At 43.6% G+C, this 22,052-nt stretch overlaps 1 protein-coding gene and 1 long non-coding RNA gene across 3 annotated transcripts in view; one reads left to right on the top strand and one right to left on the bottom strand.

The window, feature by feature from the left end:
* Positions 1–2,422, top strand: part of LOC134926243 (uncharacterized) — a 101,477-nt gene extending 99,055 nt beyond the window's left edge. For both annotated transcript variants that reach the window (XR_010177538.1, XR_010177537.1), the window contains 2 exons: positions 2,028–2,128; positions 2,223–2,422. This is a non-coding gene — a long non-coding RNA (uncharacterized LOC134926243). The remainder of the gene's footprint in view (positions 1–2,027; positions 2,129–2,222) is intronic.
* The window catches only part of NFXL1 (nuclear transcription factor, X-box binding like 1), a 202,595-nt gene that overhangs the window by 2,309 nt on the left and 178,234 nt on the right, over positions 1–22,052 (bottom strand). The window contains exons 20-22 of the mRNA XM_063920974.1: positions 12,922–13,026; positions 9,621–9,707; positions 4,638–4,691 (exon numbers count right to left, since the gene is read on the bottom strand). Coding sequence (XP_063777044.1) covers positions 4,638–4,691; positions 9,621–9,707; positions 12,922–13,026 — 246 coding nt within the window. The remainder of the gene's footprint in view (positions 1–4,637; positions 4,692–9,620; positions 9,708–12,921; positions 13,027–22,052) is intronic.

Genomic DNA, 22,052 nt, shown 5'->3' with positions numbered 1-22,052 from the left:
TTGCAAGTGCTACCTATGGCCAATGCAAAATGGGAGTTCTCGGAATAGTTACACATGCAGTTAAAATTGCACAGTGCTCCGCGATTTATAGGTCACAGCTACAGTGCAAACCACTGACTTATCTAGAGAACATGTGACAGCGATCTCTCTCCATAGTTGGATAAATGTTTGAATAATGGCAGTCCCATTTGTTGCTTTTACCACAGGTGAATATAATGCAGACAGTGCAAACTATAATGTTCCATCGAAAGATAAGAGCTTATGAAAGAGTGGGTTACAAACATCTTTGATAAACAGAATGAATTACAAAAATGAGGGTCATTTACAAAAGTGCAAAAAATGGTTTATGTTAAGCTATTTTTGTCTAAAATGTAAAGTTTCTTATGGAAGTAACTGGGAAAAGAGGGACTTTCCTTGCAGGACGTGGGCTGAATGCACCCAGTTACAGATGTGTAATTACACAACTATCCTTAATACACCATGTGGCGCGATACGTTTGGCGCGAGTGAGCCTCCAGGCCCTGTGCGACCCTGTTAGTGTCATGCGTCTTATTAACCAAAAATACATCTTAGGAGCAATGTGATGTGACTAAGGCGCAATGCGATGTGACTAGGAAGCACTGGGAGACTGTATATTCATCTGATAAGCAATGCCTGTATATCTGTCTGCGACTGAGTCTGTATACGTAGCACAACAGAACTTGGCGTGGAAAAATTAGTAGCATATCAAATTAATCAACTCAGTCTCCTGATGTGTCTTACTGCAAAACAAAGATGATTTGTGGGTAAAAACACGTTATAAAACGATGCTTGGCGCTAGCAGAATTAACAGGACCTGGCACGCCAAGAGGGGCTGTTTGGCGTGACTGCAGCAATAATGTATGAGGATACAGCTGTATGTGCCAACATGAAAAACTGATTTAAGTTTCAGGATGAGATTAATTACATGTTAAGTAAAAAGGGGCGAAGAAGGTACAGCAGGAGGAAATTCCCTGAGTAGTGACAGAAAAAGGAGGCCATATTTAACTCATCCTCTGACCTGGTGGGGGGACCAGTTCCAAAACCTGGAATGAAGGTGCATTTTTTGTTATGCATGAGTCAGGCAAGGAGGCACATCTGTGCAAATAGAGACATATAGCACCCCTGCATATTCTGTTGTTTGTACACGACCATTACAGTGGATGTGAGCATACAAAGCATGAACCTACTGTCCTGTATGCCATGGATGGGTGTGCCTGCTGGGTCTTATAAGAGGCACATGGATATATTATCAAAGCCATCTCAAAATTACAATGCATGATTCACTTACGCAGCACGTGTCTCTGGAACTCTACATTCGTTATTTACATTGAAATGTGCAGTAACAGACAGGGACGCGAAATAGAAACATATAAATGTGTCATCATGCACTTCTGGCACCGTATAGCGCGAGACGCCTGGCATGATTCCCGTGCTGTGTACTTTCTCCTACATTTTTCCGCTTACTTCAATTACTTTTCTGTCACAAAGGAATTGGTATAGGAGGATTACGCATAATAATGAATCGCGAGGGTCACTCCTATCAGACCTGTCTTTTGCCTGTTTAACATAGATTATGTACTTTTTCCTCAATTTCCGACTTACTGTAGCTTGCCTAAAGTGTATAGGTACAGTGTTTTCATGCAGCTATGCAGAGAAGTCTGTGGCACGATAACCAGGGCTATCTGTCACAGTGTGAGGATAGGTGTATGTGCACACCTCTGAACTGTGGGTCATCTCTGCCGGCTCTCGCCATATGTTTGAATTGTATCAGGAGAGTTTTTATCACATACATAAATGGATAGGTATCAGGAAATGGCTGAAAGATTCTGAATTTAAGTTATAGCGCAAACCATATACTACTCTATTCCTGCTACCTAGCTCCTCGGATTCCTGTGTCAGACCCCTGATTTGCCTCACGTCTGCTCAGTATTAATCATAATTTCCGCTCCTGCCACTAAGCAACACTTCTATATGCATCTGCCTTCAGCAATGTTTCTCTCCCTGCAGCTTTCATCTGTGTCAGCCGTACATTACAATCAATTCCGAGTATGGATATCATCTCTGCCCGCCAGCTGTGATTAGCCGATTCCTCAGGCAGCACACTCACAGTAAGCTGCATTTAACGTTACACTCACTGGCTGTCACAATATAGATGGTTTCACACTGCTACCCTGTAATTGTGTACCTTCTCTGACATTACAGTTTACTCGCCCTGCAGATATGAAATCAATTCCGCTTTAGTGCAGCACTAAGCGAGTCACGTGACCCTATCTAGTGACGGAGGGAATTTCAGCGAATTCTATCATTTGCAGTAAGGAGTGTGTTCCACAGGACAGTATCTGACTCTTCGTTACGAACATGAAAGATCACAAGGGTAAAATCTCAGGAAGATGTATTGTGGTTCTGAGACTGGGGGGGGGGGGGGGGGGGGAGGGCATTTACTAAGCGGTGATCGGAGAAGTGAGCCAGTGGAGAAGCTGCACCATCAACCAATTAGCAGCTCTGTATAATTTTATAGTATGCAAATTATAGATGTTACTTCAGTGCTGATTGGTTGCATGGGCACTTCTCCACTGGCTCACTTCTCCGCTCTTATCACTGCTTAGTAAATGTCCCCCTGAGAAACAGAGATTGAACCTTAATAAAAACACATCACATAATATGTTTTTTTTTTTTGTTTGTTTGTTTTTACTTCCCTGAAAACGTCCATTAGATACATTTCTCCCCACAAAAAAAGCAAAACAGAAACAGTTCCGGTGTCTTTAACCCACTGCTCTGTTCTTTAGCACTTTTTAAACATCAGTGCTAAGTAAGTAAATCACGACTTTGAGGTAAGCAGTGTAAAGCTTGTTGAACCTAATGCATTTCTTCTTAATGGCTTATGTCAGTATGCTTTTGGCAATGCAGTGAATAAGGTGTACATGTGCAATCTTTGAGAATATTTGGTGAATTACTACAATTATTAAAATATAAAACTTTTTACATCACATAGGGTCTATTCATGAAGCAGTGAAGAGTGTGGAGAAGTGAGCCTGTAGAGAAATTCCCCATGGCAACCAATCAGCTGCTACGTACAACTGTATAGTATGCAACTTATAAATCATACTTCAATGCTGATTGGTTGCCATGGGCAACTTCTCCACTGGCTCACTTCTCCACACTTTTCACTGCTTCATGAATAGACCCCACAGACCTGCACTTAATTGAGGATGATGATCTGCCAGTGTCCAGCTGAGTCTTCTACTTGGTTTTCGCTGCCTGAGTGACCAATTCTGCTCCTATTGCTTTCCCAGTAGAATCATGGATCTCTCTCTTTGACTATAGAAGCACACAGGTAAAGGTAATCTCTCAGTCCCAAATGACTAATATCAGAGAATACCACCTTCTGCTCTGCTGTAAATGTAAAATTATCTGTGGATATAATGAATATACACAATGCAAACTACAGGGTGATTCACAAGTCGCAGTACACCCTTTTCAAAGTCGCAGTATACCATTTTGTTTCAAAAACTGTGCTGAAAATGGGAAAACTGACTTAGATTCAAGATGGCCTAAAAGATAGTCCACCTCATCTATACCTTACTGGAGTATTCAGTTTTCCCATTTCCGGCACAGTTTTAGAAACAGAAGGGTGTACTGTGACTTTTGAATCACCCTGTATAGTTTACATTTAGTGGTTCTTTAAAATACTATGTGGTAAAAGTAATAGGGCGTGAGAAGTCGGAAGTGCGGGACTACGTGCGAGAATGCCTGAAATTTTTAAAGCAGCAATCCTTTATTGGGTAAAATTAGGTTGGTTTTACCTTGTAAATGATTGCCTCTTTAAAAATACAGGCATTCTCACATGGAGTACAGCACTTCCGTCTACTCGCACTCTATTATTCCTCTGCGGGCAGGATGTGCCTCACGTGGATTGTTCATACAGGTTATATCATACGACTACATAAGTGCCCGTTCTCCCATGTATGCATTGGGCCCGTGAATGGCTTACCTCCCAGTGTAACGCCTGTAGTGCAGCCAATATGGCTGCCTCATCTGGTACGCTTGAGGATGGGATGAAAATACATGGACCGGATAGCTTTGTTTGTACCCTATTCTGAATGTTAGGATGCTGCAATCACCCCCATTTTGTGTCACCTCTTCTAGGGATGGACTATTCCACCCAGGGTAATCCTATGCAGTGCGCCAAAGATGGCTGCCGTACCTGGTACCCTGTGAGGGTGGAATACACAGCCCATGGAAGTTATTACCCAAAATGCCTACACCAATCCTGCATTATGATTACTCTATGCATTTTAGGTTTTCATTTTTATGCCTGTGTGGCCTGTGTATTGCTGTATTAATCTTCTGTATTATGCTTGTTTTGATGTAAAGCGCCTTGGAGTCCTGTTTGGAGAAAGAGCGCTATATAAATAAAATTATTATGATTACATTTACCCCTGTAATGGACTGTGACCTCTTCAGATTTGGTGACAGCCAAAGGTGTTCTGAAAGTCATCTGACTGCTGGTCCAAGCAAGTACTCAAACACTTATTAGACAACATGTCACAGGGTAATATAGTACCTATGCACTATAGCAGAAGAATTACTTATTATTTTCTGGTGGATGGTAAATACCTGCTGTCTGCGTTTCTCTTCTTCATTCACTGCCTTTTCTTCTTCTGCCTTCATCTGCAAATGAAGAACAGATTTAGAAGAGAGTAATAATCACATAGCTTTCATTTCACCTAAGCTTTGCTGTAAATCACAAACATCAATCCATAACTGTACAAAGACAATCAGTCAGACTACTAATAATATGGCACTCCATGCTTGATACAAAGATATAATAAAGCTTTGCTTTAAAATAATGTTCTAGCCTTATCCTCCCCAAAATAAAGTAAAAAACATTGTTTCTGGATAATATTAAACTTAAAGGAAAAAAAGAAGAAAATCTCAATGTATTTAGTAAAAGTAGAAACAGGGCATGTGTTGTATGGGTTCACTACGATATGCCGGCGGTCGGGCTCCCGGCGCCCAGCATACCGGCGCCGGGAGCCCGACCGCCGGCTTACCGACAGTGTGGCGAGCGCAAATGAGCCCCTTGTGGGCTTGCTGCGCTCGCCACGCTACGGGCACGGTGGCGCACTACGCGCGCCACACTATTTTATTCTCCCTCCAGGGGGGTCGTGGACCCCCACGAGGGAGAATAAGTGTCGGTATACCGGCTGTCGGGATCCCGGTGTCGGTATGCCGGCTGTCGGGATCCCGGCGCCGGTATACTGTGCGCCGGGATCCCGTCAGTCGGCATACTGATGACCACCCTGTTGTATGAACTAACAACTGTGTAGGTAGATACTAGTGTTGCCAGTGCTACAGTTTGCCAGCGCTATGATGAAGGCCTCCGATGCAACCTGTGTTACGATACAGACACCAGGGGTGGATCCGGGGAAGAGGATGACGATCAGGGCGGCAGATCTGGTAGGAAGAGAGCAAAATTGCTGAGCATCAGCAGTTCCTGCGATCTCCTGGCCTGATGTGCAGCTGCGCTACTATATATTATGCCAGAAGCAGTAGTAGGCTGGAGAGAAGTGTTATGGAAAGGTGTGTGTGTGTGTGTGTGTGTGTGTGTGTGTGTGGGGGGGGGGGGGGGAGGGGGGGGGGATTGGTATTTATTGGGCGTTTTTAAGCAGAAAATACAGTATAATGTAGGCTTAGGCGTATATGGGTGCTTGCTGTGGACAGCACGTGGCTTCCAAATTAATTTTTTTTTTAAAAAAAGCAGAATTCCATGTCACAAATCTGCCCAGACTTCTGTCATCATATAGTATATAAATCCCATAATAGCCTCATACAAGTATAGTACTGACGGGATGACACTATACCTCCCCCTACATCCCGCCCCCTCACAATACCAACGGTCGGCATGCCGACCGACAGGGACTATTCCCAGAGTGTGAGTGGGAGTAGAACCTGTGGTGACCGCAGGTTGCAAAAGAGCCTGCAAGGGGCTTGTTGTACTTGCCCCAGCCGGCATGCCGCCAATATCCCACAGTCAATATGCTGACCGGCGGTCACGCATACCCAAGACCACCAGATCTACACACAGATGCCAGTGTCCGTAGCATCAGCAACTGACAGCAAGCAACCTTAGTGCTGGGGCTGGGTTACACTTAATAAAAGTTAAATTCAACGTATCAAGTGCAACTTTACTGCTCTACCCAATAGCAACACATCCAATGCCTGAGAGTATAAGAACCTTTGCAATCTGGTGGACTATTATGCAATAGATAACATATATTCCTGTGTATCAATGCCTATTTCCCAATAGATTGTACTACTGGGCAGAATTACTGGGATGAAGCCTAGGTCACCCCTTTAAGGTCAGAGATAAATCGCCATGTGAAATGGAGCCGCCCTGCACCTACAATTTGCATCCTGGTGGGCCGCTGAGAAGCAATGCATTCCCACCTGACTGTGCCTCACTTGAAAAGCAAAAAGTTAATGAGCACCAAGAACACTACAATGAGCAACACAAAGACAACAGATTGGGTAGGGATGGGCTGGGAATATTTCTGACAAAAAGGAAGTGCCCACAGCTTCCCCCCTAACCTAAAGAGGAAACAAAGACACTCCCTGAACAGGCCTGTGATAGGCCGTTCATTCTGCCCTAAGAACTGTCAATCACAAATAGGCTACATGACCTATCCCTCCTATTTAATCTCTAACTCCCATAACTAGTGTCTATGCAGCCTTCAGTTATTCTTAACTAGAAGATGTGCCTGATTTCACCCGTGCATAGATTTGCTGGGTTGAACATTTTACACCTTTTTTTCCCCCCTTAGGAGTCAAATTTGAAAAAAAACCTGCTTAGTGGGAGGCTGCAAATAACGCTCACAGTTTCCAGACAACCCAGCAGGTCACATGTTCCAAGTCACCCAGCAGGTGCACAGGGATAGTTCAAAAACTGTCAAATTTCACAGCGCACAATGGTGACGAATTGCAAATGGCAGTCGGACATTGTGCCACATAACTCCGAAACGAAGCAACCAATTACAACGCCAATATTTTTCTGCAAATGTACGGACCAAGACCTTTAATGTAGTATATTATGTATAACTCTGCCCAGACAACAGCATCATAGAAATAGGTCACTCATAAAAGTTGTCCTTCTGCTATTAATATATAGCTTTGTAGCGAACTAATCTCATGTTTACATTTGTAATGTTTTTAATTTTGTGTTTTATATTTATCTTGAAATGTACACATTATACAGATTTTTTTTTAGCAGTTTTATATACTATAGCTTTTTGCCCGCGGCTTCACCCACATGAAATTCTTAATGCAATAAGACTATTTTCATTGCGCCCATCTTCAAGTTTAAGTTCACTACCCAACCCCTAAAAGAATTAACGTGAAGATACATAGCCTATATGTTAACGGACAGTCTAAGGAACATATCAATTTTCAAAATGCATTCAGCTTAGCGACCCCAAAAACTATGGATTTGACACTACCAGTCATTTTGGACATTTTATTTTTCACCCCTTCTCACCCCACATGCTGAAGGGGGCTAAACTTGGACTTAAACGGCATCGGGAGTATCACCATTCATCTCCGCGACCCCGAACATTATGGATTTTTACATGTCAACCCCTTCCCACCCCCACCCCTAGGGGTGCTAGGGGTGTCTTATCTCCACAGTATTTTTTTAAAAACTGTAAGTGATATGTACAAAGTTTGCTGTAAATTGCTTCAGGCATTCCAGAGTTATGTTTCTGCACACTGGGCCATTTGTTCTGCTGAAGGCTATGGAGGCAGAACAATGTGCCAGTTCCTAATGATATTGCTAAAGACATGTATGCAGGAAAATCAGAACAGTTGTGCAGATGGAAGGAAAATGAAGATACATGTAACCATGTTAAAAAAAAAAAAGGGAGGGTGGGGTGTTCAGTTAGCAACCAATCAGATTCAGACATTATTGAAGTCAAGTTTAAAAACTGAAAGCCAATGTCTGACTGGTTGCTATGGAAAAAAACACCTCTTCTACAAAGTTATATGTTGAATAATTTTAAGAAATATCCAAATGGTTTACCAAACAGCTATAGAGAAAAAAAAAGAAAAAAGAAGAATTTACTCACCGGTAATTCTATTTCTCGTAGTCCGTAGTGGATGCTGGGTACTCCGTAAGGACCATGGGGGGTATAGACGGGCTCCGCAGGAGACTGGGCACTCTTAAAAGAAAGATTAGGTACTATATCTGGTGTGCACTGGCTCCTCCCTCTATGCCCCTCCTCCAGACCTCAGTTAGGGAAACTGTGCCCGGAAGAGCTGACATTACTAGGAAAGGATTTGGAATCCAGGGTAAGACTCATACCAGCCACACCAATCACACTGTACAACTCGTGACACACCACACACACAGGGGATGCTCTATTTGAAGACAGTTCCCCCACCAGGCCCTTTGGAGAGACCGAGAGAGAGTATGCCAGCACACACCACAGCGCTATATAATACAGGGATGTACACTATACTGAGTGATTTTTCCCCTATAGCAGCTTATATACACAGTTTTTCGCCTAAATTTATGTGCCCCCCCCCCCTCTCTTTTTTACCCTTTGTGTACCAGGATACTGCAGGGGAGAGCCTGGGGAGCTTCCTTCCAGCTGAGCTGTGAAGAGAAAATGGCGCCGGTGTGCTGAGGAAGAAGGCCCGGCCTCCTCAGCGGCGGGCTTCTGTCCTTTTATGTACTTTAATGGCGGGGGTTAATGCACATATACAGTTTATCAGACTGTATTATGTGCTTTTCACCAAGTAAGGTAATCTAATTGCTGCCCAGGGTGCCCCCTTCCCCAGCGCCCTGCACCCATCAGTGACCGGAGTGTGTGGTGTGCTAAGGGAGCAATGGCGCACAGCTGCAGTGCTGTACGCTACCTTAATGAAGACCGGAGTCTTCAGCCGCCGATTTTCAACTTCTCTTCGTTCTTCTGGCTCTGCAAGGGGGGCGGCGGCGCGGCTCCGGGACCGGACGACCGAGGACTGGGCCTGTGTTCGATCCCTCTGGAGCTAATGGTGTCCAGTAGCCTTAGAAGCCCAAGCTAGCTGCAAGCAGGTAGGTTCGCTTCTCTCCCCTCAGTCCCACGTAGCAGTGAGTCTGTTGCCAGCAGATCTCACTGAAAATAAAAAACCTAACAAATACTTTCTTTTCTAGGAAGCTCAGGAGAGCCCCTAGGGTGCATCCAGCTCTGGCCGGGCACAGATACTAACTAACTGAGGTCTGGAGGAGGGGCATAGAGGGAGGAGCCAGTGCACACCAGATATAGTACCTAATCTTTCTTTTAAGAGTGCCCAGTCTCCTGCGGAGCCCGTCTATACCCCCCATGGTCCTTACTGAGTACCCAGCATCCACTAGGACGTCAGAGAAAAAAAGAAGAAGCGTTAAGTCAAGCTACAGCATAACTAAGGACTATTTATGATTTAAAATGACATCTAGCAGTAAATGAAGAAGTGTGAAGTTTAACTAAAAGAAAGACAGTGGGTTTGAAAATGCTACATGAATAATGGAGACTTCCAGGAAAGCTCCTCAGATGTGCTGCTGACATATTGCACTCAGGAATGTACCTCTACAGCTTTCTTCCTCATCTCCAGGCACAGCGGGTCACACTCTACAGACACACGGCCATCACGTGCTGTGTTACACGGTAACTCCTAGAATTGGAGAAGATTCTTAGATCAAGAGGTCAGGAAAGTCACTTTATCAAAAGCCTCCACAGAGGCACATACATGGAATACTCAAACTTGCAATGTCTCCACATTAATATTCAGCTTGTCGTATGACTGCATGGAACGTGAGAGTTACCACTGTATAGATAGCTCAAACCCCAGTGGGGGTATTTGGCAAATCTATATCTCATCCTGGTGTTGTTGGAGAAGCCGCAGGTAACACTGTAGATCTTCCTTGATGCGGTTATTTGGGAGAGCTGACATTATCCAAGAGCTCCGACTGGACAAGCAAATAACTCATAGATTTGAGCTACGTGAGATTATAAAACACACTCGCATACTCTGATCTTGTGGAAGGGGGTGACAGCAATAATCAGGAGGAACCCACAACAAAGAGGTTGCAGTTATCGCAACCACAGAACTATAGGCAGGACATGAGCAAGGACGAATCAAGAAGAGGGGTCACCAGCAGCAGTAGGCTAACAAGATCACTGGGAACGGTTGTTCTTGACAATTAAAAATGTTGCTTTGTGGTCCATAGGCCTGGCTTTGTTGACATTGCATAAACAGGCTGACATCAACTAAAACCCCTCAGTAACAGATTGAGAAATATAAAATGTAAGCTGATGCAAAAGGAGAAACACATGTGTAAATGTACCTATGCCTTCTTAAGTCCAGCTGGACCGTTGTTGTACGTAATCAGCCATAAAAAGGGTCTCAGTGTAGATTTCCTTATACAGATCAATTCTGACACAGATCTTAGTATGTTTCTAAAGCTTTTACATAAATGTAAAGTTTCTCTAAAGCAGAACAGAGTACACAGAGGTTTAAAGTTTTACCCGGTGTACATAGGGGAAACAGACATAGGGGACTAGTTCATATACCTATCAATACTATGAAAAAGGGAAGTCTCATACCCACCAAACACGCATTCTAAAAATCACTGTAAATGCAGTCACACACAGATGTTGATATTAGCTCTTGGGTGTCATAGTACTGTTTATAACACAAACTGTATTAGATAATAATCCATATGAATTACAGCCCCACATACAAACTTTGACATTTTATCCGTGCCGGTTAGACATGCTGTTAATAAAATGGATTTATTCTTCGCTGCAGTCAGCAACATCCTCACTCTGATCTCAAACGGGCTTCCAGAAGGCACGTTTTTTAAGCAGAAAATACAGTATAATGCAGGCTTGGGCGTATATGGTTTCTCGCTATGGTCAGCATGTGGCTTCCAATTTTTTTTCTTTTCAAAAAAAGCATCATAAACCCCACTACAGCCTCATACAAACATAGTACTGACGGGATGACAATACCTTCCCCTACATCCCGCCCCCTCACAATCCCAACAGTCGGCATTCCCGGAGTGTGAGTGGGAGTAGAACCTGTGGCGACTGCAGGCTGCCACAGAGCCCGCAAGGGGCTTGTTGCGCTCGCCCATCCTCCCTCCCCACCTCACTTATAAAGAAACACCAGACTCATCATTGCCCTGATCATACAACGTGGCAATACAGGGCTACGTACGGATGGTGTAATGGTTAGCATTACTGCCTCACAGCACTGAGGTCATGGGTTTGATTCCCACCATGGCTTTAACTGTGCAGCATTTGTATGTTCTCCCCGTACTTGCGTGGGTTTCCTCCGGGTACTCCGGTTTCCTCCCACAATCCAAAAATAAACTGGTAAGTTAATTGGCTCCCAACAAAATTAACCCTAGCGTGAATGTGTCTGTGTGTACATGTGATAGGGAATATAGAGTGTAAGCTCCACTGGGGCAGGGACCGATGTGAATGGGCAAATATTCTCTGCACAGCGCTGCGGAATATGTGTGCCCTATATAAATAACTGGTAATAATAAATAAATAAAATAAATTGCACATAATGTTACACACACAAAGTAGCTGAATCAGTAACGGTAGTCTGCTTTATAGTACGGCTTGGAGATGCAGTAACCCTGATCTGGATACACCCGTCACCTGATGGAAAGGCTACAATTCCCTGTGGATGTCTCAAACTTCCTTATCACTAGATCCTTTTTTTGTGTATTGTGGCAAAGTACCAAGCCACACAGACACATGGAGAATACCTCAGGTTACATGCTCAGGATACAGGAGCCATGTTCTGGAAAACAGTTTAAAGGTTTCAAGATTTTTATGTGTGCTGATTCACTGGGGTTGTTTTGTTTTAAATTACAGTAATGAAGGGAATAAAAAAATAAAACAATGAAAAACAAAGAGCAACTCGGAAACCTCGGACATAAGTTAAATACAGAAAAGTGAAATGCAAAAATGGCATAACATGAGACACCAGAGCTGCAGTACAGTATTTAGATAGGATCACTGCCTTTTATCGGTAATTAGTCAATATGACAGAGTGCGGGCAGTGCAGAGTAACCAGTAGCAGTGTGTATGTACAAAGCACTGTCCAGTATAGAGGCATATTGGCTTATGGTACCTACATAATGTCTGACTTATTCACGGCTAAACATTTAGAGTCCTCATATAAAGAGGAGAGGACATGTGAGAGAAAGCTTATAGTGCATGTGGTGGGCAGGTGGGTAGGTAACAAGTCACTCATCTCAGGTGCCATCAGGTCTGAATGAGGTGGGAGCGCCTTTCTCCTTGATAGGTACCACAGGAAACACTAAGGGGCATGAGTGAACGGGGAGTCATTTATTGCCTTCATGCCCGGCTTCACTACAGTGGCCGCTTATATCCTGGCCTGTTCAGGATAGCTGGGCTGGATATCAGCACTGAGCGATATGTAATCTACCCAATAACAATAGCGCTTCCTGTCACTGAGCCTGATTCATTGTCGCTTCAATATGCAGCTTGTGTAAATAGATGCGTCCAGGCAGCTTCTGGGTTCCGCTGTTACATCGGGTAACCTGCAGCCGAACTGTGTGTGACAACACAGGACCTAAACTGCACATGTTCATCGGAAAACTGAGGAAAAATCAATACTGCGTCCAACAATGAATCAGGCCCACATTGGTGACTGGCAAAAAAAAACCAAAACGTGTGTAAAATATGTACAATTTACTTACTAGGGCAGAGAAAATCAACTCATTCAGCCATACAGAACGTTTGACTAGCAATGGTACAGTTTGGGAGCTGTCTTTTCTATAGTGTATTTGATTTAAATTACACAAAACTATTTTGTGGGGTCAATGTAAAAGCATAGAACTCACCTTTTTAATTCTACGGCATGGACATCGAAGTTTAACTTTCTGGACACAATGAAGAGAGCAATTTCCCTGATGGCAAATCTCTTTGCATCGGTGTCCACAAGGCAGCTAGAAAAAAAAATGTGTTATAGCAATTACTTTTCTACCTACAAATAAGGAAACAAACAGCGCAGAGCAGCAATCAAACTACCATTACCAGAAAGTCATATCTGCGCTGTCAGGAACCTGCAGAAGCTGAAGCCATGCATATAAAACTTAATTAACTGTCATTTAGCATGAAATACTGTATTACAGGGCCAAAACTACGTATCTGGAACATCACACCCATATATTCTTGTTCAAAAACAGTACCATCCACTCATCCAGGAATTGCATCCATTCTGCCACAAGAACATTCCAGATCTATTCATGAAGCAGTGAAAAGAGTGGAGAAGTTGCTCATGGCAACCAATGGGCTAAAATGGCACAACACATTACTATGTGCCATGCTGTGCTTAATCTCATAATACATTACAAGTGAAGAGAAATAAACGGTCTAGAGTAAATCTATTCTTGTATGTTGGTAAAATCTGCAAATGAAAGCAATGTAAACAAGCTGGAGATGGAACAATCTATCTTGATATCTTCATGTCACTTTTGGAAGATCCTACTGTACAAACAGCCTTTATTTAGGTAAGATTTTTGGTTAAATGTGATGTCTTATACGGGGTTTTACACACAATACTAAAAAGAAAACCATAACAGGCTGAACACACGCAAAGATCACATCAGTATTTATACTGGGCTTTCAGTTGCTAGAGGAGTATGGTGAAATATTAACTTGAGACATCTGTGATTACACACAGAGGCAGATGTATACAGTGGGATGCGGTTAAAATACCGACTGTCGGGATTCTGGCGATCAGGAGACCAAGACCGTTATCCCGACCATCGCAGGGTATTCCCACTCAGTTGGTGGGGCAGAGCGGGAATATAACCTGTGTTGAGAGAAGCGAGCCACCGGGCACGAAGCGTGGCGAGGGCAGCAAGACTGTGAGAGGACTCGCTGCCTGGATTCCAACAGACGGGATGCCGCTGTCGGTGTACTGACAGCTGGCAACCCATCCGCTGGTAAAACATGTATTCCGTATACAGTATATGGGTATAAGGGGCAGGAGATGGCACTTCTGCCCGCCACAGATCGCACTATAGAGAAAGCATGAAACATTGTGCTACAGTAACAATACACAGATACATTAGGATGGGCAGACTGTACAGAAGAGCTTGCAGCCATATAATATGTAACAGCTGCTATTGCTAAATTCAATATACACATCTCCACTAAAACTGAAATGGATTATACTGTATGTACTGTCTGACTCTTACTTCTCAGTTGATAGCAAAACCATGCTTTTAAACAGTGCCAAGCCCAGATGGAAATGTAGTCTACAAAATGATTATATTAATAGTCTGATATCTATGGTTTAGTTCGCTTCCTTCCACAGGAAATCTGGCTGCTACCATCAAATTACACCGTATGGAGAGACAGAGAATAGACGCTGCACGAAGTAAATGTTTGCAGACATCTTCAACCACATAAAGAGACCTGCTACAGAGACATGGAATGTGAAACTCAGGTCAGGAAAGAACTCCTCTATCAAACCACAGAGGGTAAACCCCCCCACTCCTCTGCAGCCAAGAGAAATAGCTCACGTCTGGCAAGAAGCACCAATGACATCCCCTCCTAGAGCAGAACCACAGCAATCACCAGCAACGTGCGATTACACCAAAGTCAGTGGATGAGGAGCTAATTGCAACTGACTGATCCTTCTTCAAATTACACTTATTTCCTAATGACAATACATTCCCTCAAAGGGGATTCTGGCTGGAGCATTTTCTCAGGCGTGTAATGTTCACTTCCTTGCTGGATGCTTACGGAGAGAAAAAAACCGCTCGCTGTAACACGCATTCAATCTGTCAGTTAAATTCAGTAATGATCTTACCAGGGCCAGCCATGTACATCTTACAGCTTTTATTAGTAATAATGTGTTCTCCTCTTTAGGTATGGCATGGGAAATGTGTCTGCGAGTCCTGACGTGTCAGGTCATGGAGCTTCCGTGAGCTTAGGTCACATGCAGGATGCTATGTCTGGAAGAAACTTTGAATACTACAATCTAAAAGCAAGTAATCTCTTTCAGACTTCCCATAAAGCTGCTTGAAATCACTATGAGATGTTAAAATAAGAGCCTGGGTCATAGTGAACAATATCGTTGATTTTATAACTATATGGTTCTATTAGAGTTGCACCTCGACTTCTCAATCATGAAGAAGTCAGCATATTCTCCTGGAGGACTATGGCGTTTATTATGTGGCCCACACATTGCCTGAGGTCCTCTATAGCCCCTTCTATGCAGCATAGCTATATTTTCAACACACTTGGCGATATATATATCCATTGAAACAATGGATCCGGTCAAGATCCAGATTGTCGAGATTTCGGTTGTCAAAATACACACACTGTTCAGAATGCTGGTGCCGGCATCCTGAACAGGATCCCAATCCCAATCGAGTGACTGCCAGAGCGGTAAGCCACACGGGGTTGGGGGCGGTAAGGGGATTCTAAACAGTGGATGCTGTGCTCAGTATTCTGACTGCCGGCATTCCAGCCCCAACTCGAAACAATGCTCACACAATCCTCTTACTACCATGGGACTAGTGGTCTGATTCAGAGAAGTACGCTAATGCAACTACAAGTGCAATTTTCTCCGTAACGCAACTGCAGATATCAGCAAGTGAAGCTGCCACCCAGAAGTGAAAAGAGATGCCCAACGGAGAAACCACAACTCATTCACAATTGCGTACACATATGGAGCCTATATGCAAGTAGACCTATGGCACTGCACAATGGACCCAGCAGTAGTCACGCAGACGCCATGTTTTTGTAAGTTAGGGCTCGCAACAGTCGTCAGATACACGCCCCGAAAACGGGCATGACATGCCTCCATTTTAACAATCACTCCCTGCTAACACCCCCAAACGGTCACTTCCTGTCAATCAAGGAATCCTCACTGTGCGCAGGTGTGCAGCAGTACCCTGACGCACGCACAATGCTAATGCAGCACATGCACAGACTGACAATCGCACAGTTCCGTGGAACATCGGCTTTGCATACTTCTTTGAATCATGCCCTGAATCTGTCATGCTAACAGATTACCTAGGAGAACGTTCTCTCACAGATTTATAAGACCCAGATCTTGATTTAGTAGAAAAAAGGTAAATTGTATGACTGACACACACAATAACACAGTATATGCATAGAAGAATTCCTCCCTAGGGCACAGTGTGTGTGTTTTATGTGCCCCCTGACAACTTGTGTGAGGAAGGTCTTTGTGTGAATCTGTAATCACCTTAGATAATGTCTTCCATAAGTAGCTACATTGTTCTGTAAATATTTTTTTTTTTAAAATGAAATTGCCGTTAATTGTGAATTCTATAATATATTGTACATTGAAGGGAATATTTTAAAGTATTGTGTGAGCTCAGTGTTAGAGAATCTTGCATAACACTACAGAATTTGAATACATATTTTACTACGTGAAACGTCTAATTTTCAGAGACTGCTAAACAGAAGAAAAAGGTCTTATTCTTGCCTCAAAACTGTTGCAACAACTTAGTGGCAAATGCCTTATCGCCCAAATAAATTCCATTATTTTCTTAAAAATGCAGAAAAGTTTGGAAGACAAAGGAGATTCTAGCTTTAGAATAACTCTGCCCTAACAGCGTTAGAAAAAAGATTAACATTATGATTTTCTGTCTTGCTTGTCTGAAACATTGTGACTTTGCTTATATTGTCCTTCAACTCTACAATGTTATCTAAACATACAGAGCTGGATACTTCAGCTGCAGAGAAAGCTGAGATAATGGTTGTATAATTGCCTGCCAGTGTTCGGAATCCTTTCTAATGTATTAGTGCTAGATCTTAAGCTAATCCAATGGCACCAAACTTATTTTTTTATTGATTCCCTGAAAATAGCTCAAGTGAAGCAGGAAGGTCAGGTTGACACATATCTGCAAAAATAGCTGTGCAAGCCTGTCCCATCTCAGCAGAAAAACTCTGGTTACTTAGGCTCTGTCAGCAGGTCAACAAAAGTCAAATGGAAGTGATGACTAAAATGCTGCCAGTTTATAGGAAAAGATCCTTATTTAATAATTAGTACAATATAGGTTTTATTATTCATACAAGCAAATCTCAGTGATAATAGAAAGTCACTGACTGAACCATTCCTCCCACGATCAAAGTTTTTTTCCAGGTTCCCAGGAAGTGCTCTGCTGCAAGTTTGTTTACAAGCAACACCTGTCCACTTTCCTTTCCCTCCACTCTTTCCTTGTTTTCATCAGTCATTTACCTGCTTCACTCCACTGATACTGTCCTTACCAAGGTCACAAACCACTAACAGGGTTGGACTGGCCCAGGATTCAGTATGATATCCCGATGGACGGGCTGCCGGCGGTCAGAATCCAGACAGTGGCATCCCGGCCATCAGATTCCTGACAGCCCCTCCAAAAGTACCCTAACCTTCCCCTGCCCCCTACCTTAACCCTCCATTGAGGGTGCCTAACCCTAACCTCCCCTTCCATGTGCCTAACCATACCCTTCCCTGCACCCTGACCCCCCTTCTAATGCCTAAACCTATGCACCCCCCAGCACGGCAGGACACGATAGCCTCCCATTGGAGGAAGGTTAGGTATTCCGTGCGTAGGTATTATGCAGTCGTTCAGGATTCCGGCATTGGTATTTCGACTGCCAGGATCCCGTCTGGCGGCATTTTAACTACATCCCAGGCCCACAGGGGAACTCTCATGCACCTCTGTAGCAGCTGGCCACTACCCTAAACATGGGCCCCTACCACCGCATTTCCCTGGTGGGCCCTTCATGTACCAGTCCGACGCTGGTCACCAATTACGTTCTCACTGCTAAATCTAAGGGTAACTTTTCCATTCTATTATCATCCTCCTTGACCTGACAGATGTCTTGACTATGCTCTTTTTGCAAAACCTCCACTCACTTGGAATCTGTGACACTCCTTCTCTGTCTTTATCTCCTGCGACTCTTTGTCCTTTGGGGGTTATTCAGAGGTGTCAGCAAATTAAAAAAGCAAAGCCATGTTGCACCGCAAGTGGGACAGATGTAACATGTGCAGAGAGAGTTAGATTTGGGTGGGGGTGTGTTAAAACTGAAATCTAAATTGAAGTGTAAAAATAAAGCAGACAGTATTTACTATGTACAGAAACAATATAATCCACCCAAATATAAATCTCTCTGCACATTACACCTGCCCCACCTGCAGTGCAACATGGTTTTGCCCAATTGCTAACTTTTTTGGTTGGTAATAACTCTGAACAACCCCCTTTGTCCTCTTCTCTTCTCTCTCTCTACACCCTTTCCCTTGGAGAACTCTCCAGGTCCTCCAACCTACATCTTGGACTTATAACAGTGATGGCTAACCTTGACACTCCAGCTGTTGTTGAACTACACATCCCAGCATGCCCTGCATCAGTTTTAGCATGGCCAAATAACAAAACTGTAGCAGGTCATGCTGGTATATGTAGTTCAACAACAGCTGGAGTGTCAAGGTTAGCCATCACTGGACTATAACAACTTCCTACTGTCTGGTCTTCCTCTCTCCAGAGTTTCCCATCAGTCCTCAATGCTGCAGTTTGTCTCATCTTCATATCCTGTTGCTCTGATTCAATATCTCCTCTGCTTCAACTGCATCACGGGCTCTCCCTTCTTGTACAAAATCCAGGTTAAGCCCCTCAACTCAACATTCAAAGCACTTCATTGCTCATCTCCTTCCAACATCTCTGGCCTCAGCACAATCCACTCTTATCAGTCTTGACTCTAGACCCTCCATCCTCATTTCTTCCCAGTAATACAGACTCCCTTAGTCTGTAAGCTCTCACAAGCAGGGCCCTCCATCCTCTAGTTCTCTCCCTGCTCATTCCTGTCTTTAGTGCATTCCCTCTCATGTTCTATGTCTATGATCCTTTCTGTCCATTCACCACAGGACACTGGGTCATGGTTTTAATGGTCACTCATTTTATCTTAATATTTCACGGTTTAATTTATCCCCTTGTACGATCGATTTCTATTTTTTATTTTTTTAAAGTCATAATGCTCATCTCATATGCTATGCTAAAGTTATATAAGTGACAAGCATACTAACAGCATGGTGATTACAACTCTAAAAATAAAGTCACTTGCACGCAGCACAGCACTTACGCAAACAGCCAGTAACCATTTCCACAATGCAGTGGGGTAACACTAGAAAGCAGACCTGCCACAGACAACTACCCAATAAAAAGTAATCTGAACAGACAACACATTAATAAATATATATTCCACTTACGGCTATATATTTCCTCTTACATGTAGCTGTCGCCATGCATACATGCAGTTAGCCATATTGTGGGCAGATATAAATATTCATTCAGATGTGTCCTCATACATCATTACAGTTGCGTCAAACTGAACCACTCGGTGCGCCAGGTCCCGTAAGACACTGCTAGAGTTTGGGCATTTTTTATCTTAGTCACAATGCAATGTGGCTAGGACCAGTAGGCTGTGCTGATTAGTTAGATATGAGACACTCCTATACCTGTGTGCAACAGAGTCTCTGAATCTGCATATGAAGTGCTACAATATAGCAGCCACAGCTCTTTTCCAAGAGCTGTTCCGTTGTGCTCAGTATACAAACTCAGTCGCACAAAGCTATGCAAGTGTCACATATCAAATTAATCACTACAGTCTGCTGGTGCATCCGAGTCGCACTGTATAGTGACTAGACGCATGTTTGGCAAGAAAATGCACCCGTCGCACAGGACCTGGCGGGTCACTCGCGCCAGGCATATCACGCTGTGTGGCGTATTGAGGCTAGATGTATGAGAACACATCTGTATTAATGATAGAATGAACATCCAGTACTGGCAGGAGCAAGCATTCCTCTATGGGGTGCGAGGGAAAATTAGCGGGGATTAAGCTTCAATTAGCAAATTATTTGCAACTTCTGCTACAAAAAATAGGATTTTAATTACCTACCGGTAAATCCTTTTCTCGTAGTCCATAAGGGATATTGGGGAGAGTTAGTACGATGGGGTATAGACGGGGTCCAAAAAAGCCGGTGCACTTTAAATTTCTTCATTGGGTGTGCTGGCTCCTCCCCTCTATGCCCCCTCCCACAGGTCGTTATAGGTAAAACAGTGCCCGAAGGAGAAAGGACATATATGAGAGAAGGAACAAGACAACAAAGAGTGGTGAGATTTAACACCAGCACACCACGAACTTATAACAGCTGCAAATCTTTGGGGAGCAGCGAAACGCGTCAGAACCCCCTACTTTGCACCACTTCAGTTTTTAAAGACCTCAACTCAGTGTCTGAACCAACCCCGGATCCACCACCAACCCCCTGTGTATTATTAAAAGGACATCAACAGCAATCACAATCCAAATGAGGACATCAATTTCCAACATGGAACTACCCATATGGAAGCCTTTCCACCTCTAATACGGTGATCGGTAAATATTCAATAAGCGAACTGTGCTGATACATTAGAAATCCTCTGTGGGACTTGTGGACTCACCTGGGTACATATTCAGGAACAGACACTAATTGGTCTAATTTTACATATGTGTATGAACTGATTAAGGTGCATGTATTTTATTACCAGTCAATTCTGAGGAGAGAATAAGAATAACAGTTTTTATTGTTTTTTTAATAAATTGACAAAAAAGTATACTGTTCATTTCAATCACTTCATTTGTAGCGCTGCCTATCTTTCCATTTTTCCTTTTGCACATTCTCCAGGAGTGACTTTCCTGGTACCTTGGCAACTGCTTGGTGCAGCAACTATTATTGAGAGCCTGTTCTTCTTGATAAGAAGTTTCCTTGCCGTAACAGCCAGCAATGGCTGGTAACAATAACAGCAACAGCTGAACAGGTAACCACATAACAGAGAACCTGCAGAAAAGTCAATGCACTGAGGCGGGCACCCAATATCCCTTATGGACTACGAGAAAAGGATTTACCGGTAGGTAATTAAAATCCTATTTTCTCTAGCATCCATAAGGGATATTGGGGAGACTTAGTAATATGGGGACGTCCCAATGCTTCTAGAATGGACGGGAATGTGCAGAGACTTCTGCAGCACTGCTTGCCCAAATTGGGTATCCTCTTTGGCCAGGGTATCAAACTTGTAGAACCTTACAAAAGTGTTCTTCCCCAACCAGGTAGCAGCTCGGTATAGTTGTAAGGCCGAGACTCCACGGGCAGTCGCCCAGGAAGAGCCCACTGATCTTGTAGAATGGGCCTTCAGAGACTGAGGAACAGGTAAGGATGCAGACACATACAGTAGGCCTGTTGGATAGTAAGCCTAAGCCAACGAGCAATGGACTGCATCGAAGTAGAACAACCGTGTTTCTGTGCATCATAGAGCACAAACAAGGAATCAGTCTTCCTGATCAGAGCCGTTCTCTTGACATAGATCTTCAAGGCTCGCACAGTATCCAACGCCTCTGGAGGAGCAGAAGAATCAGAACTTGACGGAACCACAACAGATTGATTCAGGGGAAACGCAAAGACAACCTTTGGCAGGAACAGATGCCTAGTCCTGAGCTCTGCTCTGACCTCGTAAAAGACCAAGTATGGACTTTTACACAATAAGGCACCCAAGTCTGAGACATGTCTATCAGAAACCAGGGCCAGTAACATCACAGTCTTCCACGTGAGGTACTTACCTTCTACCATCATCAGAGGTTCAAACCAGGAGGACTGTAGAAATTCCAATCCCACATTCCAATCCCAGGGTGCCGTGGACGGCACAAAAGGAGGTTGTACGTGGAGTACCCCATGCAAGAAGGTCAAAACTTCTGGCAATAGTGCCAATTTCTTCTGGAAGAAAATGAATAGAGCTGAAATCTGGAACCCGGACGTAAACCCTTATCCACACCAGCCTGCAGGAAACGTAAGAAACGTCCCAAGTGGAACTCTGCAGGTGGATACCATTCCTCGCACCAAGAGACATATCTCCTCCAGATATGATGACAGTATTTTGACGTCACAGGTTTCCTGGTCTGAATAATGGTAGCAATAACCTTT

Source organism: Pseudophryne corroboree, chromosome 1 (assembly GCF_028390025.1).
Source record: "Pseudophryne corroboree isolate aPseCor3 chromosome 1, aPseCor3.hap2, whole genome shotgun sequence".
Lineage (NCBI taxonomy): Eukaryota > Metazoa > Chordata > Amphibia > Anura > Myobatrachidae > Pseudophryne > Pseudophryne corroboree.
This window is presented reverse-complemented; position numbering and strand designations above follow the sequence as displayed.